This window comes from Homalodisca vitripennis, chromosome 1, assembly GCF_021130785.1.
Source record: "Homalodisca vitripennis isolate AUS2020 chromosome 1, UT_GWSS_2.1, whole genome shotgun sequence".
NCBI classification, from domain to species: Eukaryota; Metazoa; Arthropoda; class Insecta; order Hemiptera; family Cicadellidae; genus Homalodisca; species Homalodisca vitripennis.
Genome location: NC_060207.1, coordinates 64,566,788 through 64,586,587, shown reverse-complemented (window position 1 = coordinate 64,586,587; position 19,800 = coordinate 64,566,788). Strand labels below are relative to the sequence as shown.

General features: G+C 34.5%; 1 protein-coding gene across 3 annotated transcripts in view; it reads right to left on the bottom strand.

The window, feature by feature from the left end:
- Positions 1-19,800, bottom strand: part of LOC124363323 (hamartin) — a 102,919-nt gene that overhangs the window by 2,273 nt on the left and 80,846 nt on the right. For 2 of the 3 annotated variants that reach the window (XM_046818572.1, XM_046818580.1), the window contains exons 21-22: positions 9,342-9,499; positions 2,708-2,922 (exon numbers count right to left, since the gene is read on the bottom strand). In XM_046818572.1, coding sequence (XP_046674528.1) covers positions 2,708-2,922; positions 9,342-9,499 — 373 coding nt within the window. Of the gene's footprint in view, positions 1-2,707; positions 2,923-9,341; positions 9,500-11,239; positions 11,263-19,800 lie in introns of those variants that run through there. The other variant, XM_046818585.1, reaches the window with a different exon arrangement.

Here is a 19,800-nt window from a genome sequence, read left to right as displayed (position 1 = left end):
CCAACCTGTATGCCCTGGAACTATTTTGTGGCCCCACCACTACTCCCGCATCACGCATAACCAAATGGAAGGACAGTGATGGCCGAACTAAGAACATTCTTAGGCCTTCTACTGTTGACTGGTAACGTTAGACTGAATAGATTGAACGACTATTGGAAAACTCATAGATTTTTCAACTTTCCTATGTTCAAGGAGTACATGTCTCGAGATCAATTTCTTGGCATTTTGAGATGTTTGCATTATTCAAGAGTTGATCCCCTGATCACCCCGAACCTGCTAACGACCGGTCTTTTAAAATTCGAAATATTGTTGATTATTTCAACAATAAGATGCAACAGGTCTATTATCCCGACCGTGAACTGACAATCAACAAAGAGATTGAGCCTGTGGCGTGGCAGACTGGTCTTCCGCCAGTACGTAAAGGGCAAGCGCCACAAATATGGAATAAAAATTTATTCCCTGCATGAACCCGAGGGAGGGACTCATGCTGCGCTTCCATGTTTACACGGGGAGCCATGACTATTGTAGTGGCAAAGGTCATACTGTCAAAGTCGTCATGAAGCTGATGAGTGACTTCCTGGTGAAAGGCCATTCCCTGTTCATGGATAATTTTTATAATAGTTTTGTTTTATCATCCAAACTTCTACGTCACTCAACCTACACTACCGGTACTCTACGCATCGACAGACTCCTTACACCTCCAGCAGTGAAGGCAAAGGTGAAACGATAGCGAACTATGCCCATAGTGTCATGATTGGAAAATGGAGGGATAAGCGGACGGTGACCTACATCTCCACACAATATGACAACGAGATGGTCCAAACCACCAACAGGAGAAACCAAAAACGAACGCTGCCAAAACCAATAATGTACTACAACTCTCACATGAAGGGGACTGACCGCTTGTACCAAATGGTATCTTATTACCCCTGTGAGCGCAAGACCCTGCGATGGCACAAGAAAATTTTTGTACACTTTCTCAAGGTTGTTGTAGTAAATTCTTTTTACCTGTACAACATGTACAACTCAGATAGACTGTCCCTGTTGTGTTCCGAGTGTAGACTTCCGTGTTCGTGTTCTTGAAGACCTGCTCCCTCCAAAGGAAGGCCCACTGCTCATAACATCGACGCGCAACAGCATGCATCGTCTCTCCAAACTAACGAAGCGCAAAGGAAACGGCAAGTCAGTTACCCGGAGGTGCCGCGTTTGCTACCAAGAAGGCAAGCGTAAGGAAACAAAGTACTATTGTGCAGTGTGCCCTGACGAACCAGGTCTGTGTGAACTCAGTTGCTTTGATAAGTATCAAGAGGACAAATAAGTAGTTTTTAGTATTTGGCGGTGGATGGGGATGTATATAGTTTTTTTCTAATTTTTACTCAGGGAGGTGGGAGTGTTAACTGTTTTTGATGTTGTATATTTTTCAAACTAATATGTAATATATCCGTGTACTTGATGTACTATCTAAGTGTCATTCATGTACTATATACGTGTAATTCATGAGTGTTTGTGCCGAAACCTAGTGCGCTGCAAGAACATACAACACGGGGATTGGTACCTGGTGCGGATGACGAGCAGAATCGGCACGGACATGATGTCACCCGTTCCGGCCAACAAAGCTTCCGGGATACCTTGGACAACCCTTTCGGCTATCCTGACTCCGATTTGGGTAAGTAAAAAACAAAAAAAATTCCTGCATTTTCTGTCGCCAGTAATTTTGTCATCCGCAGTGAATGTGTTAATCAGACTTTACACACAAAATTGACACCAATCGCCAAGTTAACCTTTAATTGAAGTATGTTGCTGTGGCTTCAAATAGTAAAAATTAATTAACCTAACAAAATTATAAAGGTTGTAAGAAACCCCATCCAATGGAATTTGGACTCATTCACAGTGACTTAAAGATCAAAAACAAGATATAAGAGTAGATAAGAAATCACAGGCAGACCATTCCTCCTCATACCTCAACCTGTATTATCCTGTGTCACCATCTAGGGTTACAGCACTGCAGAGGTGCTGAGCACAGCTGTCATGAGATTGTCATATGTGCCATTAAGGAATTCCTGTTCACAATTCAGCAAAATCGTGCGTACATCACATGTTTCAACATTACATCTGTGATATGTTGTCTTTTTCATTTGTGCTGTTTCTGACTTTGGTAGTGGGTTCAAGGTACATATTAGTATTTTTAATGTACAATTTTTTGTTGTTTTATTCAGCAATAAGCCGCCGGTCCGTATTCCGCATCCATGGTAGCACGTTTGCATGATGTTCTGTTGTTGCGAGTGCGTGAATGAAAGCATTACTCTGTCACCTCAAAGTGTAAAAGGTGTTTTACGTACTAGTAATAAGTATTTCAGTATTCTGTAGCTTAAGTGTAACGTTGTTCTACCCATGTTATGCAAATAAGACAAAAAATTCAATTGGGTTCTCTATGACCAAATTTATACTTGCTACAAATGGCAACATAAATTATTGACAACAGTTTTGGGGATAATTAAGTTTGAACTGAAAAATCTTTAACTTGAGACTTAACTTTTTGCAGACAGCTCAGCTTTGCTAAATTAAAAAAGTGAAAACTTGCTGCACATCAATAAGCATGACCCAAATTTCCAAGAACTTTCTTCTGACGATTCCTCCCTGAAACCACACTCTTGAAATTTTAATCATTCAGTTAAAAATTGTACAGTTAAATAAATAAGAGACGTACGGATTGTGATCAGAGGGATCAGGCACGTCAACAAGTGTTTGCAGGTTACTGAATGTCTCCGGAGGCACCGGAGGAAGGTTAGGAGGAGTGTAAGCTATCGCTGCTTCAACCGGCTGCTCGACCTGAATGGCCCCCAACTGGGTCTGCAGCTTTAGAATCTCTGTCTCCAGCCGACTGTTTACTGCCTTCAGACTGTCGTACTTTGCCTGCACCACCTGTCGGCCAGCAATAGTCAGAATCAAATCAAATATCTATTTATTCATGGAACATTACACATTAAAACATTGAACTTGTCAACTAATCAATTCAGTTCTAGAACTAAAATAAAAATAACTATATATGTCACCAGCCAAGAGAATTGACAAACAGTAGTCCCTTCTTTCAGCAAAGTCCTCCGTGAATAAAATGGTCTTTCAAGCAAATATTATTTTAATTGTTTTTTTTTTCACCTACTAAAATTTGGCTGTAACAAAATATTATTTGGTCAGTGCATAAAGTTTGTTTCAGTATAACAAGTATGTTATTCTATATTATGCTGAACTACTTTTCAACCAAAGTGTGTGTTGTAGTGACCATTATCAACTGAAGAGGCAGTAAAAAATTGCTTAACATGACAAACAGCCTCAAATAGATTTAAGTTAAAAACAGTTAGAATTCTAAATTCTTTAAAAATGTGTTTCACAGAATCTTTTCTTTTTAGCTTTGCCATGATTCTGAGAGCCCTCTTCTACTATGTTTGGTTGTAGCACTATGTATACTTATTCCATAGCGTATATATCAATAAATTATGGCATGATGTATTATTTTTAATGTCTCTAAATTCCACATTTCTGATATTTGGCACAGTGCATTTAGATCTCTGAACATTTTCTGTACATGATTATCATGATAAGCATGATTATACCAAGAAATATGTTGGCCAAGAATGACGAGTCTAAATATTTTGTGCTTTCAACCTGGTGCAATCTATCACTATTAATGAATAAATCTAAAGTAAATTTAGATCTAGGCTACTTTGTTGGGGATTATATCAAATTCGATTTAGATCAATTTAAAAGAGGATTTTTAGTGTTTAAAAATTGTTTACCAATGCCAGGTTAGTGAAAGGTGAAATTTCAATGTTTTCCTGAATTTTTCCTATTATTACTATACTATGTTTGTGTCATCAAAACCCCTCCCATACCATCCCAGGTAACCTCTTCAGATAACAGAGAAACAGAAGGGTATTCAAGATGGACTCCTGGGAAACACCACATTGTAATGCCAGTAGCTTTGATAAAAACAGTGTTAAATGATTTAGTGGAAAAATGAGTTTTAACATGCTCTTTCTCTACATATTGCTTTCTATTTAAAAAAAAAAGAATGAATTCAAGCATGTTCCTTTCCCATGTATTTCAAAACTACTAAGGCATTCTTTTGACCCAAAGTTGTTGGCCACATCAAATCATGTCAGTTTATTAACATATTATTTCTAAAAATTTGGAAGCTCCATTTTCTTAAAGTTTTACAAGATATATAAATAACTATAAACAATTCAGTAGTTGAGAAAAAGATATAAGTTTCTTAAAACTTTAATTTTGCTGCATAAGGAATTGTAACTCTTTTCTAACTTTTGTATATGCACACCATTTTAGATCATTGAATTCAACTGAAAGTACTTTATTCATTTAGCACATATTATGTAAAACTTCTGATTTGTATTACATTGACATTTCAAATATGGCAAAACAAAATATACCACTTAAATAAGTAAATTCTATGATTTCAGTATTATATAAATCATGATGAAGTTATTTACTCATGCACTATAACAAATGTTAAGAGCAGGCACATGTCAGATCAACATTATTGAGAAAATTTAACTTATTTATTGTCTTTAAAAATTGAGAGGACTGAAACAAAATTTGAAAATTTCACCAACTTCATGTTGTAACTTGTACTTGTCAGACGATAGTTTTTGTAGAAACAATATTGCATTTCTCTTATCTATTAGTCCATCACCAAATAGCTGAACTTACAGTTTTAAATAAAATTAGAAACATGATATTGCTGAAAGAAACAATCTATGTAATATAAGGCAGTTTTCCACTTAGTTACTATTAATCTACTTTTATGGAATATGTGACAAATTAGCCATATAAAAATCTTAAACAATAATTTGATATTTAATATAATTTACTTTTGAACTGGGAGGATTTTCCTAGTCTTTGTGGTTATTTGAAATGTGGTCACCTACCTTTAATACACTTTTGTTTGATTACAACTTTCAGATCTGTAAATTTATTGTGATCTACAGATTTTTAATTGTAATATTTTCTTATCTGTTATATTTTAATTACAAAGTAAATCAGAATAAATACAATGTTTGTATTTAATAACACTAAAAAAACAAAAACAATATAGTTTGAAAGAAAGAATTTTTGGGTATGCGTGTGAATATGTATACAGAGTCTAATACTTGCAAATTTATTTATACAAAACTACGAGATATAAAAACATAGTTTGTGGCAAACATCTACTTTCATAGAATCTAATTGTTTATATTAAAGTTAAACTTCATTCACTCCCACAAACTAAAAAGTTCAAGTAGCAAAGTACCCCATATGACACATCAAATGAAAGAGGACCAAAAAATCTTTTTGGGAGAAACAAATTTAACCATTAATTTTGTTTAATATACCGCAACATCTCAAAAACGAGTTATACATGTGGGTTTGTAAAAGTGTGTAAATAACATACATAAATGCATGTGTACTTAATTACAATACAATCTTTTGATCTAAAATAAAAAAAATTATGGTTGCCTGTAAAGTCGGTTTTACGGGCGAAGATTTTACGTGACAACGTCTTTTTCTCGGTAGAATATTTATTGATATGAATATTATTAAATTGCACAATAGGAACAAGGAATTGAATGAAAATAAGAATTGCACAAATTTTAACTATAGAAATATATTTTGTTTACTAAAACATTGTACATAATTTGAAATTAATTAAAATTTGTTATTGTAAATGGTAAAGTTGAATAAAACATTTACTAAAATTGGAATTTGAAATTCTTGCTAAACACAGTTAAATTCTAACTCCGCGCGTGGTGATTGGTCGGTTTAGTTCGTTTGTTTGGTCGCACTGTTATGACAGGTTAGAGGTTATAATTTGTTATTTTAAATGTTTGACTAGCAATACGCGCTGTTTCTTCTCAATCGACTGAATTACGATTGATTGCAGAGTGATTTAAACTAATAATTTACTTAACACTATCAACATTTGTCAATAGTATGACATAACCTATAAACTCAGTTTCTCAACTTTTGTGTCAATCTAACAATTAATCAATCAATCATAGTTTACGATAATGAAATATCAGTGTACAATTATTTACCTTTATTGTTGTAGTTGTTGTAAATGACGAATCTAAGCACTCCACATTTTCACGAATAAACATAGTTATCTGCTTTATCCCGTGCGGCGGACCCACAGTTATCTGCTTTATCCCATGCGGCGGACCCACTGGACGGGCATCGTAACGTTACCGGGCGTTACACTTTTTCATGAGTGACTCCGAGCCGCAACCTAATTTAAGACGTTGTCACGTCAAAAATGATAAGCTTTTAATTTTATAAATAAACTCTTGTCAGTTATAATAAAATTGAAGATGTAACAGATCAATATTGGTTGAATTAAAATCCAAACGGTTCACGCTGGGAACGGTAAGCGAAAATTAAAGTATAACCTGTGAGCGGTAATTGACGGTACATGTAAACGGTACATGAGTGGTGTATCCAGTACATGAGCGGTGTATCCAGTACATGTAAACGAGGATGTTTGTCATTCAAATTGAACATATTGGTTTGGGTTGGAGGCTGAGAAGCTGCCGTTTTCCCTTAATTTCCGGTTTGTAACCCCTGTTTTGTTAGTGACTATGTTGTTCCAAAGATTTCTGCCTGATTTCTTTCTTCTGAATCGTGAAACAGTAAGAGAAGGACATTTAAGTTCTCTCACTTCTTTTACATGTGATTATCAAATTAATTTATGAAATCTTAAACCATGATAATTTTTTTGTTTACATCTAACGTGATGAAATAATAAGTGAACATACAATTTTCTCATTTAATTTGAAAATATAATAAGATCTGAGTTAGATGAACACAAAGTGTGTACGCAAATTGACATAAGATGTTTGAAGTGGTGTTTTAAAGCAATTAATTAGCTAGTTTATTGTGATTGATGATATTTTAACCCTTTCTGAGCCAATGACGTTACTAGATGTCATGCCTAAACTAGCGCTAAAAGCCAACGACGTCCAATGACGCAAAATCAATTTTAAAAAAATATATATTTTATCTAACCCTTTGAGTGCCAAGGGCCGATTTAATCGGCCTAGCAACCTTTCCGCATAGTGCCAAGGGCCGATCTAATCGGCCCGATGGTATTGACGAAAATTGCCAAGGGCCGACTAGATCGGCCTTTCCAATATTGGACATCCTGTTGCTAAATATTGACGTATGATATCGTAAAACGTATCAAATTAAAGCCCAAGAAATGTACAACATAATTCACGTAGTGATAGTTTATATATATAGTATACAATATTTTTATGTAGTTGATATCTAGAAGGCTATGGCGCGAACCGCCTGTTGTCACGCTGCAGTCGTTTTGTTTACGTTCAGTTGTTTCCGCTAGCTGTCTAGAGTGGCTGTTTTGACATTTTGATTAGTGTTTTAAAATTTTCCTACTTTTATTACTTCAGTTCAATTTCATTTTTTAATAAGGTATAGTTTGCCGAAATGAGTAAAAGGAACCTTAAGCGAAAATAGGTCAGATTCCGTTATATGCACCCAACGCTTAAACTTTTTTTCAATGAACTTAGAACGTTATAAAACGATGTAGTTGAGTAATAGAACTAACATTATGCCCCCAACGCTAATTTTCCATTTACGTATGATTATAATGAATTACAATTGGTTACTAGCTAATCATGTGATGCCGCACGGCCTGCCGTAATCGGGATTCTCGAGGAAGATAAGATAACAGCGACAACAATACCGATCGCAACACCTGGAAATGCTTGTTGATTTTTGGAATGTCAGTTCTGTTACTAAACTACATCGTTTTATAACGTTCTAAGTTCATTGAAAAAAGTTTAAGCGTTGGGGGCATATAACGGAATCTGACCGCAAAAATACATTAATTCATTCTTAGCCTATATGATAAAAACACTCACTCAGTTATTTCATCTGAAGGATTTAGTATAATAGGCCTAATGAAATAAGCCCAAAGTAATTAATTTAAGTCTGTTCATAATAAATAAATAATAGTTGTATAATCTACCTTGATTTAATTTCATAAAACTAGTTTAATATATTTTACATGACCAAGAGTAAGCGTGCATGTTGGTGCAGGTTTTCAGCATTTTGCAGCAATATATATAAAAAAATTCAAAACTCAGTTATATATAAATGTATTTTTATGAAACTTGGTACATTTATTCCAACTAACATGGGGAACATAAAATTGGCACATAACACTAATAAAACAAACATAAATAAATACTTTTTGTATCTTAAACAAAACAAATGTGTTTTTGTTTTGTTTTTGTATTTTTGTTTACACATATATAAATATATTTTTTTTTAATTTATGGTCAAAATATATATATACCAATTTCTACCCTGTATCTTGCCCTAAATAATAAAGCAAAAAGTGTCTCATTATGTTAATTTTTAAGGAAGATGTTAATTTTTTAGTAAAATACTGCAGTAACATAAAAATAGTGCTTGGCACTGAGGGGAAGGGCCTGTCACAAATGATTGGCACTGGCTGCATTACCTCCACCACTTCGGGTGGCACTCAAAGGGTTAAAAGCATTTCTGGGTAACAAACTTAGTAAAAACTGTTAAACAAGGGACAACCGTTCGTGTCTATTTTGAAGGTCACGGCTATTGTTTGAGCGACAAAATATCGGGTGGCCGGATGTTCATAGTCTCCCGCAGAGCCAACGACGTCTACTGAAGCGCGCTCTGTCTGCCTGTATGTAGCCTTCCGTGAGGTTAGATGTTTAATCGCCCTTCCATTTTCGATCCGCATATTTATCTTTTCAATTTTGATGTTAATCAATATTTTTAATCAATGTACAGTGTAGTTTATGTATTATTATCGTGATGTAGGGCTTTATTGTCAAGTTTATTTTTAGTTTCATTGCTTTTATTTCATTTGTATATATAAATTTGTACTATATTCTTTATATTTTCTCAAAGTAAAAATTACTATATGCTTGTTTTTTTGTAAAATATTACAATACTTGTGTTCAACTATTGTTAATTTTATATATGAAAACATAGAATGTCAAAATTACATTTTTTTTAGCGAAATTATGATTTTACCATTTTTTGGCTGTAAATTAACAATAAAGAGTGAAAAAAATATTTTGTCTTTTTTTACCTCTTATGTTATAAGAACTATAAAAAAAAATTGGTTTTGGTATGTGGGAATTTTTTTTATTTTTAAGGTGTATGGCTCTTAGGAGTAGTTTTGGTTATTTATTTGTGGCTCGCTAAGGGTTAATAATAAAGCAGCTGTAAAAATTCTTTTTTCAGTTAAATATGTAAAATAAATAACAAAAACCATAGCATACCGCCAGTTGTTCATGAAACTCATCCTTGGCTTCCTCCATTAGACGTTTACTCTCATTGTTTGTTGCATCCCGTTTAGTCAACAGGGTGTCAAGTTCACTGATCCTGAATGTGGCAGCTGAGAGTGCATCATTTTGATTTCTTAGTTCTTGATTTAAAGCTGTAAAACATGGTTGATCAGGTTTAAAATCTGTTTGCTTGGTATAAATAATTTATAAAATAATTCAAGTATATTATTTATAAAATATATTATTACTATTTATTACATATAATATATATTCATTTACAATATATACTGTTCTAGCTCTTACCCTTAGCTTCACACACAGTTCTTATAATACTTAGTCAAGGCACTTATAACGTAATACGATGGAGTCCTATGACATTTTTTAAACTTAAGTAGGCATATGTCAGGTACATATTATATCAGTGTTCAAACGTAATACATTAATACTGAATGCCTATCAGCGCTTCTTGCATCGTAAAGTTATTGATTCTTTTTGTAACAGGAGTAATTTTTCTTACTCAATGACACCTTATTCATGATGTATGAGTGTCTGAGTGTTATAATTTATTGTTGTTTATTAAAAAGAATTAAATTTTCAAGTTTGTTGATGAAAACTATATAGCTAAAAACGTATTTTAAACTCAAATATCCATTTATTATAAGTTAAATTTAATTATTATTGTAAAAAAAATATAGGCCTAATTTATTCACAAGTAGAGTAGCATACATTTTTGTAAGGACTTGTCATTTTTCCTTTTTGCCATTTTTGTTAAAGTAAATGTAACACAAGCTATGAAATTCAAAGCACTTAACATAAAACCACAGCTATTTCAGATAGAATAATTAAAACTGTTTATAGCTATATCCACGCCACTTGCTACTACATTAGTTATTGGTATATTTTCAATTAGGAGAGACGTTTATTTTTACTCATTTTCAAGTAAAAAGTAACAAAATAATATTTAACTGGTGTACTTTATACTGTTTAAACATTAAAAAAAGTGGTATATTCACAACGTAGCAAAATACAGCTGTATGCAACACTCAGTGAGCAGTCAGCTGAGATAAATTGCAATTTCTCAATCACGGACTGACAAAATATGAAATCAAAGCTTTAAGAACAATTATATTTCGATGCAATACATCTTTTTAGACAAGTCTGTGTGAATTTACAAACATTTGGTAAAACAGGTGGCCAGTAAAATAATAAAAAGTGATAAATAAAAAAAATAATAAAATAATATAGTGCACGTCTGCACTATACAAATTTCGGGAGTTGATGCCATCTTTACAACGTCCATATTAAAGATGTATGAGAATGTTTATATAACAAACAAATACATATCTGCAAAATTTATCTGTTTTTGGTTTAGTGTTAAGATAAAAAATGTTTCAGCACACGGGGTAAGTATGATGATAGCCTGCAGTGAACGTGTTAACCCATTGGCCTACTAGTATTTCCAGCCTCTCAACTCCACAGTAAATCCAATTAATTTGGCCCAAAATGGAGAATTTTACTTAAAATTCCATTACTCTAGTTGTACTGTTTAGATTTTAATAAAACTTGGGATATTTAATAAAAGCATCCTAAACTATATTTTTCACAAACAAACAAAAAATTAAAAAGTTAATGTTAATTTTGTTAATTTGTGTTAATTTTATGTTAATTACAAAATAAACACTTTTTATTTTTTACTGACAATTATTTATTATTATTTCGAATTATTATACAATTATTATAATATAATTATAATTATTATAAGATTATTATACAATTATTATTTCAAATATTTACTCCTACCTGATTGCCTAAAAACACAATATTTTTAGGTTCGTTTGGCTCGTCATTCTATATTGGAAAATTCCATAATCCAGTTACACCAGAAGCCACACTGCTAATAACGTCTTTCAACATTCTGTAAATGTAAATCATTCATAGGATCATCGGCATTGTTTAGGCCTACGTCCATCTCTTCAAAATCAATATCTGAGAGGGCATTGTCAGACTCACCGTCGCTGAATTCTTCATCACCATCAATCCTCCACGCTTCTTCCACATGATTAGAACCGATTTCACCATCAGATTCACTTAAAATAAATCCGTCATTGTCAATATAACGATCAATTTCACTACTACGTAAAGCTCCATGTCGCGCCATTGTACACACGCTTAGATTGTTTACTTGAGTCAGCTGTTTACTTGTTCCGATCGTCTGTTTATGTTCCCCTTCCCCAACTGCAGTGTTGCCAAGCTGTAAAGTTAAATTATTCAATTCCCATTATACACAGAAACGAAGTTAGGACTGAATGGTGCTGACATCTTGTGAGAAATAGGCGAACTACTTGGTGGCGAGATGGTTTCGTCAAAGTATTTTACCGTGCATAGCGCTAGCGGCGAGATGGTCTCGTCGAAGTAGGCTAATGGGTTAAGAGTATCAGAGTTTAACCTGAATCTTTTTATCATATTTTGCATGTGTAGGAGCATTTATGGTTTGAAATTAATTATATTTCCATCACCACATCGAGTCTGCCTTGTTGCCCCAATAAAAAATACATAGGTCTCGGAAACCTACTTCGATCAAAAAGTATTTACTTGAATTATGTAGCTCCAGTCTAAGATATTTCCAGTGCTTTGGTAGAGTTTGTGTTCTTGTCTTGACGGAGAAAATATATGAACATATGTAAGTCTGAGAAGCCTACTTTGGTTAAAAGACGTCTACTTCTGACCATATAGAATCACTTTTGGTGCACTGTTGAGTGCACCTTATTGGCCCAAAACATTACATACGTATGTAGCTCTCAGAAATCTACTTTGGTCAAAAAAGGACTACTTCTGGCTCTTGTAATCTATTTTCAATCTAAGGTATTTCCAGTGCCATAGGTGAGTTTATCTTCTAGTCTCGATGAAGGAAATTATACATATATACGTAGGACTGAGAAGCCTATTATGGTTTAGGGGAAAATCTTACTTACTTCAGGTATAAAGAGGAAATTTTTAAGTTCATGCAACTATCCAAAATAATCATTTATAAGATTTTGCATTGTGAGGTCTTGTTCTTTTTTGGACTGTAGTCTGGAAAAGAATGGTTCGTTGCAGCCTAATTTTGCTAATTTCTCTATTTTTCCTTAAGCCATTTAAAAATACCATATTAGGAAGCCCACCAGTTTGGAGTACTGTAAGTGAAAACATCCTATTTGTTCATTAAGGCTGGTTTTATAGCAGAGTTTAAATAATATTTATAACGTATTAGATGATTTTAATTAGTCACTGGTGAAATCTGAAGTAAAAGTTAGATATTTAGTTTGTATTTTCTATCTGCATTACAGTACTGATCAAGCACTGAAGAATTAATATTTTATAAAATTGAAATGTAAACAGATTTTTTCAGTGTATTTGTCTAACTTCATCTGAAAGTGTCAACAGTTGTTTAGTGTCAGTTAAATTTGGATAATGAAACATAAATACTACGATTTTATCAGAATTCCAAAATATTTTACATACATTTTTATATTTTCCTCTTCTTGTAAACCTTTCTCGGAAAGAAGAACCTAGAGGAATTTTTTTAACATTAATAGCCTACCAGAGGCTCCCAGACTTCATAAAACTCTTCAATCCGATCACTTTAACCTAATGGGGTCCTTAGCAAAGGCTAATGGTGTCCTAATACAGTGAACAAGCAGGAAACTTTAGTGCTGCTGTTGGAAACGCACTTTAAGGGCAGTCACTTATCTCGAAATGAGGATTCTTATTCTCTAGTAGAGGAGAGACAGTGGTCAAAAAATATTCACATATGATAGAATTAAATGGGAAATAATATTTTTTAAATCATTTAACTCTCCTGGGGCGGACAGAGTTTTTCCCTGTCTTCAAGAAGGGTTGGACATATAATTACAATTAATTAATTATAAGTACTGTAGGACGGCACTTGTGGTAGTTGTGCAGAAAAAAAATAGGGATACGACTCAATCCAACTCGTACAGACCCATAAGCCTAACCTCCTTCATGGTAAAAACTATGGAAAAAATAATAAATAAACACATTAGGGATGAAACCTTATAAGTACACCCACTCAGTCTATCTCAACACGTGTATGCAGAAGGTAAATCAACTACCACTGCTCTCCACAGCCTAGTGGAAGCGATGGAGAACACCTTCAAAGAAAAGGAAGCCCTAGTCAGCATCTTTATGAATACTGAAGGAGTTTTCGACTGAGTAGCATATCAATTCATGGAGGCAGCTCTGGAACTGTTTGGAGTTCCCTCGGATGCTGTCAAGTGATAGTAGCCCTCCTAAAAAGCAGACAAGTAAAAGGAACGATCGGGGATGAATCGGTCACCATTACGGCCCAAAAAGGCTGCTCCCAGGGAGGGATTTTGTCTCCCCTCGTGTGGGCGATTGTGGTTCTAACTAAAGCAGAGATGAGGGAAATAAGTCTACTATGCTATGCTGATGACCTAGTGCTTACGGTCAAAGGGAAAAACAAAGGCATAAACAAAGGCATGCTGGAATGCCTTATTCAAGAAGAATTAAATTTCATAAGCAACTGGTGTCATGTGTAAGGTTTTCGGATTAACCCATCAAAAACAAACGTGATAACTTTTACCAAGAAAAGACAGTTACAGCTTGTACAACCAGTCCTGGAAAGAATCAGAATAAAACAATTAAAAGTAATTAAGTATCTGGGTGTAGTCCTGGATGAAAGGCTAACTTGGAACCCACATATTGAGAACACAATATTTAAAGCGACAAAGGCCCTTGAGGCCTGCAAGAGACTTTTGGATTTAAATGGGGTTCAAAACCCAAAATGATTTATTGGATATATGAAACTATTATAAAGCCAATGGTCACATATGCTACATTAGTGTGGTGGCTAAAAGTAGGACATAAAACAACTGCCAAGAGGCTAAAGTCTTCAAAGGCTAGCTTGTGTAAGCATCACAGGAGCAATGAGCTCCTGTCTAACCTTGGCAACTGAAGCAGTCCTGGGATACACTGGGGTAGGAGGTGATGAGGTCAGCTGCTCTAAGCACAATGAAGCTTCTAGGCACAAAGGTAATAAATACTGCCTGCTCAGAAGGTCACATGAAAATAACCCAGGAATTTCTTGAGGCTGAAATGCTAACAACGTATCAGAAGCAATGGATAAGAAATACTCCTTTGAAAAACCATATACAGTCTCTATTGAGGAAAGGGAGAAACAGATTAAAAAGGAGGCCTACCCTACAAAAGGAGACCAGAAGTTTTACACAGATGGTTCACGCCTTGACTCTAGGGCGGGATTCGGAATATACGGACCAGGAATTAACCTAGCAGTGACCCTGGGAAAACAGGCCACAGTCTTCCAAGCAGAAGTCATGGCAGCAGTAGAATAATGCGCCAGAAGTCTCATTCAAATGAGGTGAAAAGGAGCAATATACTTAATACTTTCTGACAGCCAGGCTGCACTGAAGGCACTTGATACCTTTTCATTTGATTCAAAAGCAGTCTGGGAATGCAAGAATTCTTTGGTAGAACTGACTAAGAAAAGCAGAGTAACACTTGGTTGGGTGCCGGGCCTTGAGGGCATTCACGGTAATGAAAAAGCAGACACCCTTGCCAAAAAGGAACGGAGTCCTTTATGGTGGAGCCAGAGCCGGGTTGCTGGATAGCTTTCTCATGCAGCAAAGCTCTTGTAAAAGATTGGGAAGAGGACAAGATACTTTAAATGGAGTAGGGCCTCAGAATTAAGACAATTAAAAATGTTTATCTCTCCTTATGCTAAAGGGTGGGCATCTCTCCTAGATCAGAGTAAGGAGGATATAAAAATTATAATGGGGATGCTGACAGGACATAGCCCCCTTAGAAAACACCTCTTGAAGGTGGGCCTTAGCCAGACTGATGAATGCAGACTCTGTGGAGAAGTGGAGGAATCAGCGGAGCATATTTGGCAAAACTGTCCTGCCACATCTAAAATTCCGAAAAAGTTTCCAGGGGCATATCTTCTCAGCCCTAAGGAGATCAGAGAACAGGAGCCCTAAAATCTGATTGGCTTTTGTAAAAGTCTCAGGTCCTAGGGATACAAATATAAGTAAGGGAGGCGCAAAGGTCCTTTTAGTACTAAGTGTGGGGACAATCGTCTCTTTCCTTCGGAAAAATCCTTTCTGAGATTTTAATGAATATTTTATAAAACTAATTGACCGAATTGGTCCGGCTATTCTAGAGATTAGCGCAGCAACGTATTTTGCAATAAGGTTTTATTTATTTCATTTTTATTTATAAGATATGAAAGACTAAAAAGACTTCTTGATACTCTTTAATATTTTGAGTAATTTACTATCAAAAAGAGTACTATCAAAACATATTTTACAAATAAACAAATATAATTGCACCATATTTGATAGTCATCTAATCCTTTTAAAAAACATACTAAAACAAATTGTACAACATATTTCTTTGTGGAAAGTTTATAAATTAGAATTATATAAAGTATATGAAATTAAGTTTATGAACAAGTTTGCAATATTTATGGCTAAACACGTCAGAATATTATGTATTATTATTTAATTTTGCAATTAAAAATGAAAAAGCGAAACATAAAAACCTGCTAAGGAAAATTAAAGAAATAAATCAGTGGTTTTTTCATGGACCACAAGAAAAGTTTGTTCATAAAATGGTAGCCAAGAACCTTAAATTGGGCAAAAATACTTGATTTCCTTACATAAATACCATTAAATTAATCCTACATTCCTTGAAAAAGCGATAATATGTGATAATTTGTGGTTTTCCACTTAAATTCAAGAAACTAAGCACCAATCAATACACTGGTAAAGCCACAGTTATTATTACTATGGTCCTTAGGCTTATTTTTTCATTTCTCAATACCACTGGATTTCTACAGCCTGCAGAACCCCTACAACCTAAACACCTGCGTTTGTACAACCTGCGAAACCAATCATTATTTGTCACTCTCGTTTACGAAACTCAATAAACTTCAATACTATTGAAACGTTAACTGTAAATGGTAACAGCCTGCCATACTACGACAAGGTGAAGGATCTTGGTTTGACTATAAACTCGACTTTGACTTGGACTGACGCTGTTGCGGAGATTTGTAAACGGGTTTTCGCATCTATTCACTCACTGAAACGTTTACAACGATTTTTACCAGAACATATCAAGCTGCTCTTGACTAAATCACTCGTACTTCCACATTTCAATTACTGTAACTCCGTGATCAATGATATGACCATAGTGCTGAGTGAGAAGCTGCAAAGAACTCAAAACTACTGTATACGTTACATTTACGATGTGAGACGGGAGCAGCACATCACACCGTACTATATTCAGTCAAATATTCTAAAATTAATAGATCAAAGATCCATCAAAATTTTTAAAACTAGTTCATTCAATATTGAAATTTGGTTTTCCAAGATATTTTTCTGAATATTTTAAATCTGTGTCTCATGTAGGTGTAAGAAGCACTCGCTCTGGCTCATACATTTTGAGAATGCCTCAGCACAGGACTGCAGTGTTTGATAAGTCATTCCATGTAATGGCTTGTAGGTTGTGGAATGCCCTTCCCCAAACAATTACTTCCATCGATAGCAGTTCCCGGTTTGTGGCGAAACTGAAAGATATGTACCTTGAGCGGTTAGCTGGGGCAGTTCCGGTCTGAGATGCTGTAGGCGTGACACTGGCAGAGGGATGAATGTGAGATTGTGTGTGAAAAAGTTCATTTAGCAATAAATACTTTAATTTATTTGTATATTAAAAATATAAATTTATATTATGTTTTAAGAATAGTAGAGATGGTTAATTTATTATTGTGTTAAATTTTAATTATTACACGTTAAAATATTGCATTAATTTCACCACTTTGAGTAAATGTAATTATTTCTTTATTTTATTATCTTTATTATGTTTTGTTTTATTCTTAAATACTATTTATTTAATGTTTTAAATATTACATTGCAACAGGTTAAGTGTAAGAAAGGGCCATGCGGCCCTAACTTTGCCTGTAAAAATAAAGAATTTTTCATTTCATTACAACCTATACCATCAAATTAAATCTCCCCATCAGCTTGCCCCTCTCCAGATATACATGTTTGCACTGAGAGGATTACATCGATCTAGAAGACCACTGCAAGTATATTCTCTTCAAGCATGTTTTAACACTTTAAATGCCAAGTCGGTCAGAGTTGACCGACGCCTATGATGTTTGTACAGATAAACTGTCGGCCATACCTGACCGACAGCGTTGCTACGCAACAGACAACCATTATGCCCGTCCTGTATAATGCACTACACTCTAAGCGGAAATTATCAAAACTACGTGACCTAGAATGACATTGGCTATTTACAGAACACTGTTTCAGTTCAGATACGCTACAATAAAGTGCTGTTATATGGCTCGAAAGATAGAGTATTTCTTTAGCATCTCGTCGGCCAAAGATGACCGACAGATGTTTTTTTGTAATTTTGGTGTAACATAATTTTTGTTATTTTATTGTAAAAAATAGTAGTGATTATAGCAAATACTATTAACCTGCGTTGCATTATAAAATTTAAAGGAAATCAGCAATTTGTATGGTGCTTTTCTTGTTTTTTAAGATTTAAAGATGTTGTGTTTGTAAAATAAATATACGTATTATGCTGTAATAAAAATATACGTTTTTATTATTACCACACAAAAAGTGTTAATTAATTATTAATCTGTAACCGAGAAGGTTACTTACATGAATATCATAATGTACAGTATTATTTAGAATTATACTGTCAGGAATAAAATATTCCATACATAATTCAGAAACATTACTACAAGCTTTCTTATAGCTTCTTGTAAAGTTGGCTTCCTTATACCTAAATTACAAATATAATTTAACACTTTGTGACATAAGGTTTTTGTTAACTTACCACAAATGAATGATCTAATTTTAATGTCATTTCTGTATTACATAGTAAATTTTTCATTTGTGAATGTCCTTGAAACATGTTTCACATAAAAATGGTTTGTCAGGACACACGCTACAAAATGTAGTGACTTTTGTCATATTTCTTGCTACACTGCGGCCTCTCTGTTCGGACAGTTTTTGATAACACATTTTGCAAACTTTCCTAACTCTGTGTTTTTTTGCACCTTCTCCAACCATAGCAGATGATGTTAGAGATAGTGATGCCCAGTCCTTGATACTTCAGGAATGCGTGGCGTTTTCCTGCAAAACACATTAAGGAGCAAGCTAGCTGTTCTTTGAATTTTGTAATCGAAATTAAGTGCTTCTTTTTAGCATTGGGAGGTTTTTTTGTTTTCAAAAATGTATTGTATGCCAACCAGCTGTTAACCACAGAAGTACCAAGAACGAGTTCTTCACCTACTTTGTGGTACCATCTCATAGTCTTTTCTCACAGCGGTGCTGTATGAAGACATCTGATCAGAGAAAGATCTATGCCTACTTTAGCCTTATTGTAGGCTGTGACAACAAGTGGCTTTAGTACAGACGGCTTGTCTGGGTTTTTGGATGGAATTTCTACATATTCCGGTTTGTGCACAGTTGACAACATTAAAACTTCTCGTTTATCCTGCCACTTAGTTATAAGGACCCCTTCATCATTTTCTAAACAAATCAATTTCTCCTTTCTGGATTTTTTTCTTTTGTCAAGTCTTTTGGAAATGCCCTTTCGGTTTTCGTTTTAAGGTTCCACAAAGATGAGTTTGTCTCGATAACAAAGAGTTTGCTAGTTGAAACAGAGGTATAATAATTGTCAACATATAGGTTGTGGCCCACTGTTCAAATGGTTTGCCATGAGCTCCATTACTACAGAGGTAGCTACTGAGTTGTCTGTTGCAGCAACGGTACCTTTCCCCATATAAACTTTTATACCATAAGTATAGCCAGTTTTGTCACAAAGTTTAAATATTTTAATACCGTACTATGAGCTTTGCCAGGTATGTACTGGCGGAAAAGTAAACCTACCACGGAATGGTATCATTGTCTCATCGATGACAAAGGTCTTGTTCGGCTTCTTTTAGGTTAAAAAACATACCATTTATAATAGAAAGCAAGGGTTTTATTTTGCCGATACGCCCATCTCTTTGCAGATTGTTGTTATCATTGAAGTGCCAAAAGCGTAAAATTAATTGGAATCTATTTCGGCTCATTACTTTTGAGGCACCTGAGAAGCTGTATAAAAGCATTTGTGGACCAATAATCACTTATTCGGGGAAGTGTTACTAGGCCCATGTACAAAAGTAGGCCTATAAACTTTTTCATTTCTTCTGGATTGGTGTCTCGCCAATCTTTAAGCCTACTCTTACGGCTCAATCGTAATTTAGAAATTACATCGTGAGCATTCCGATTTGTTTCTGTGACCATCAGATCAATGACATCGGCATTAAGACACTGTTCAAAGAAGTCGATCGGTTTTGAATCATTAGTGGTAATAAAATTTGAATGTAGGCCTAGAGTTAAACTCAAAG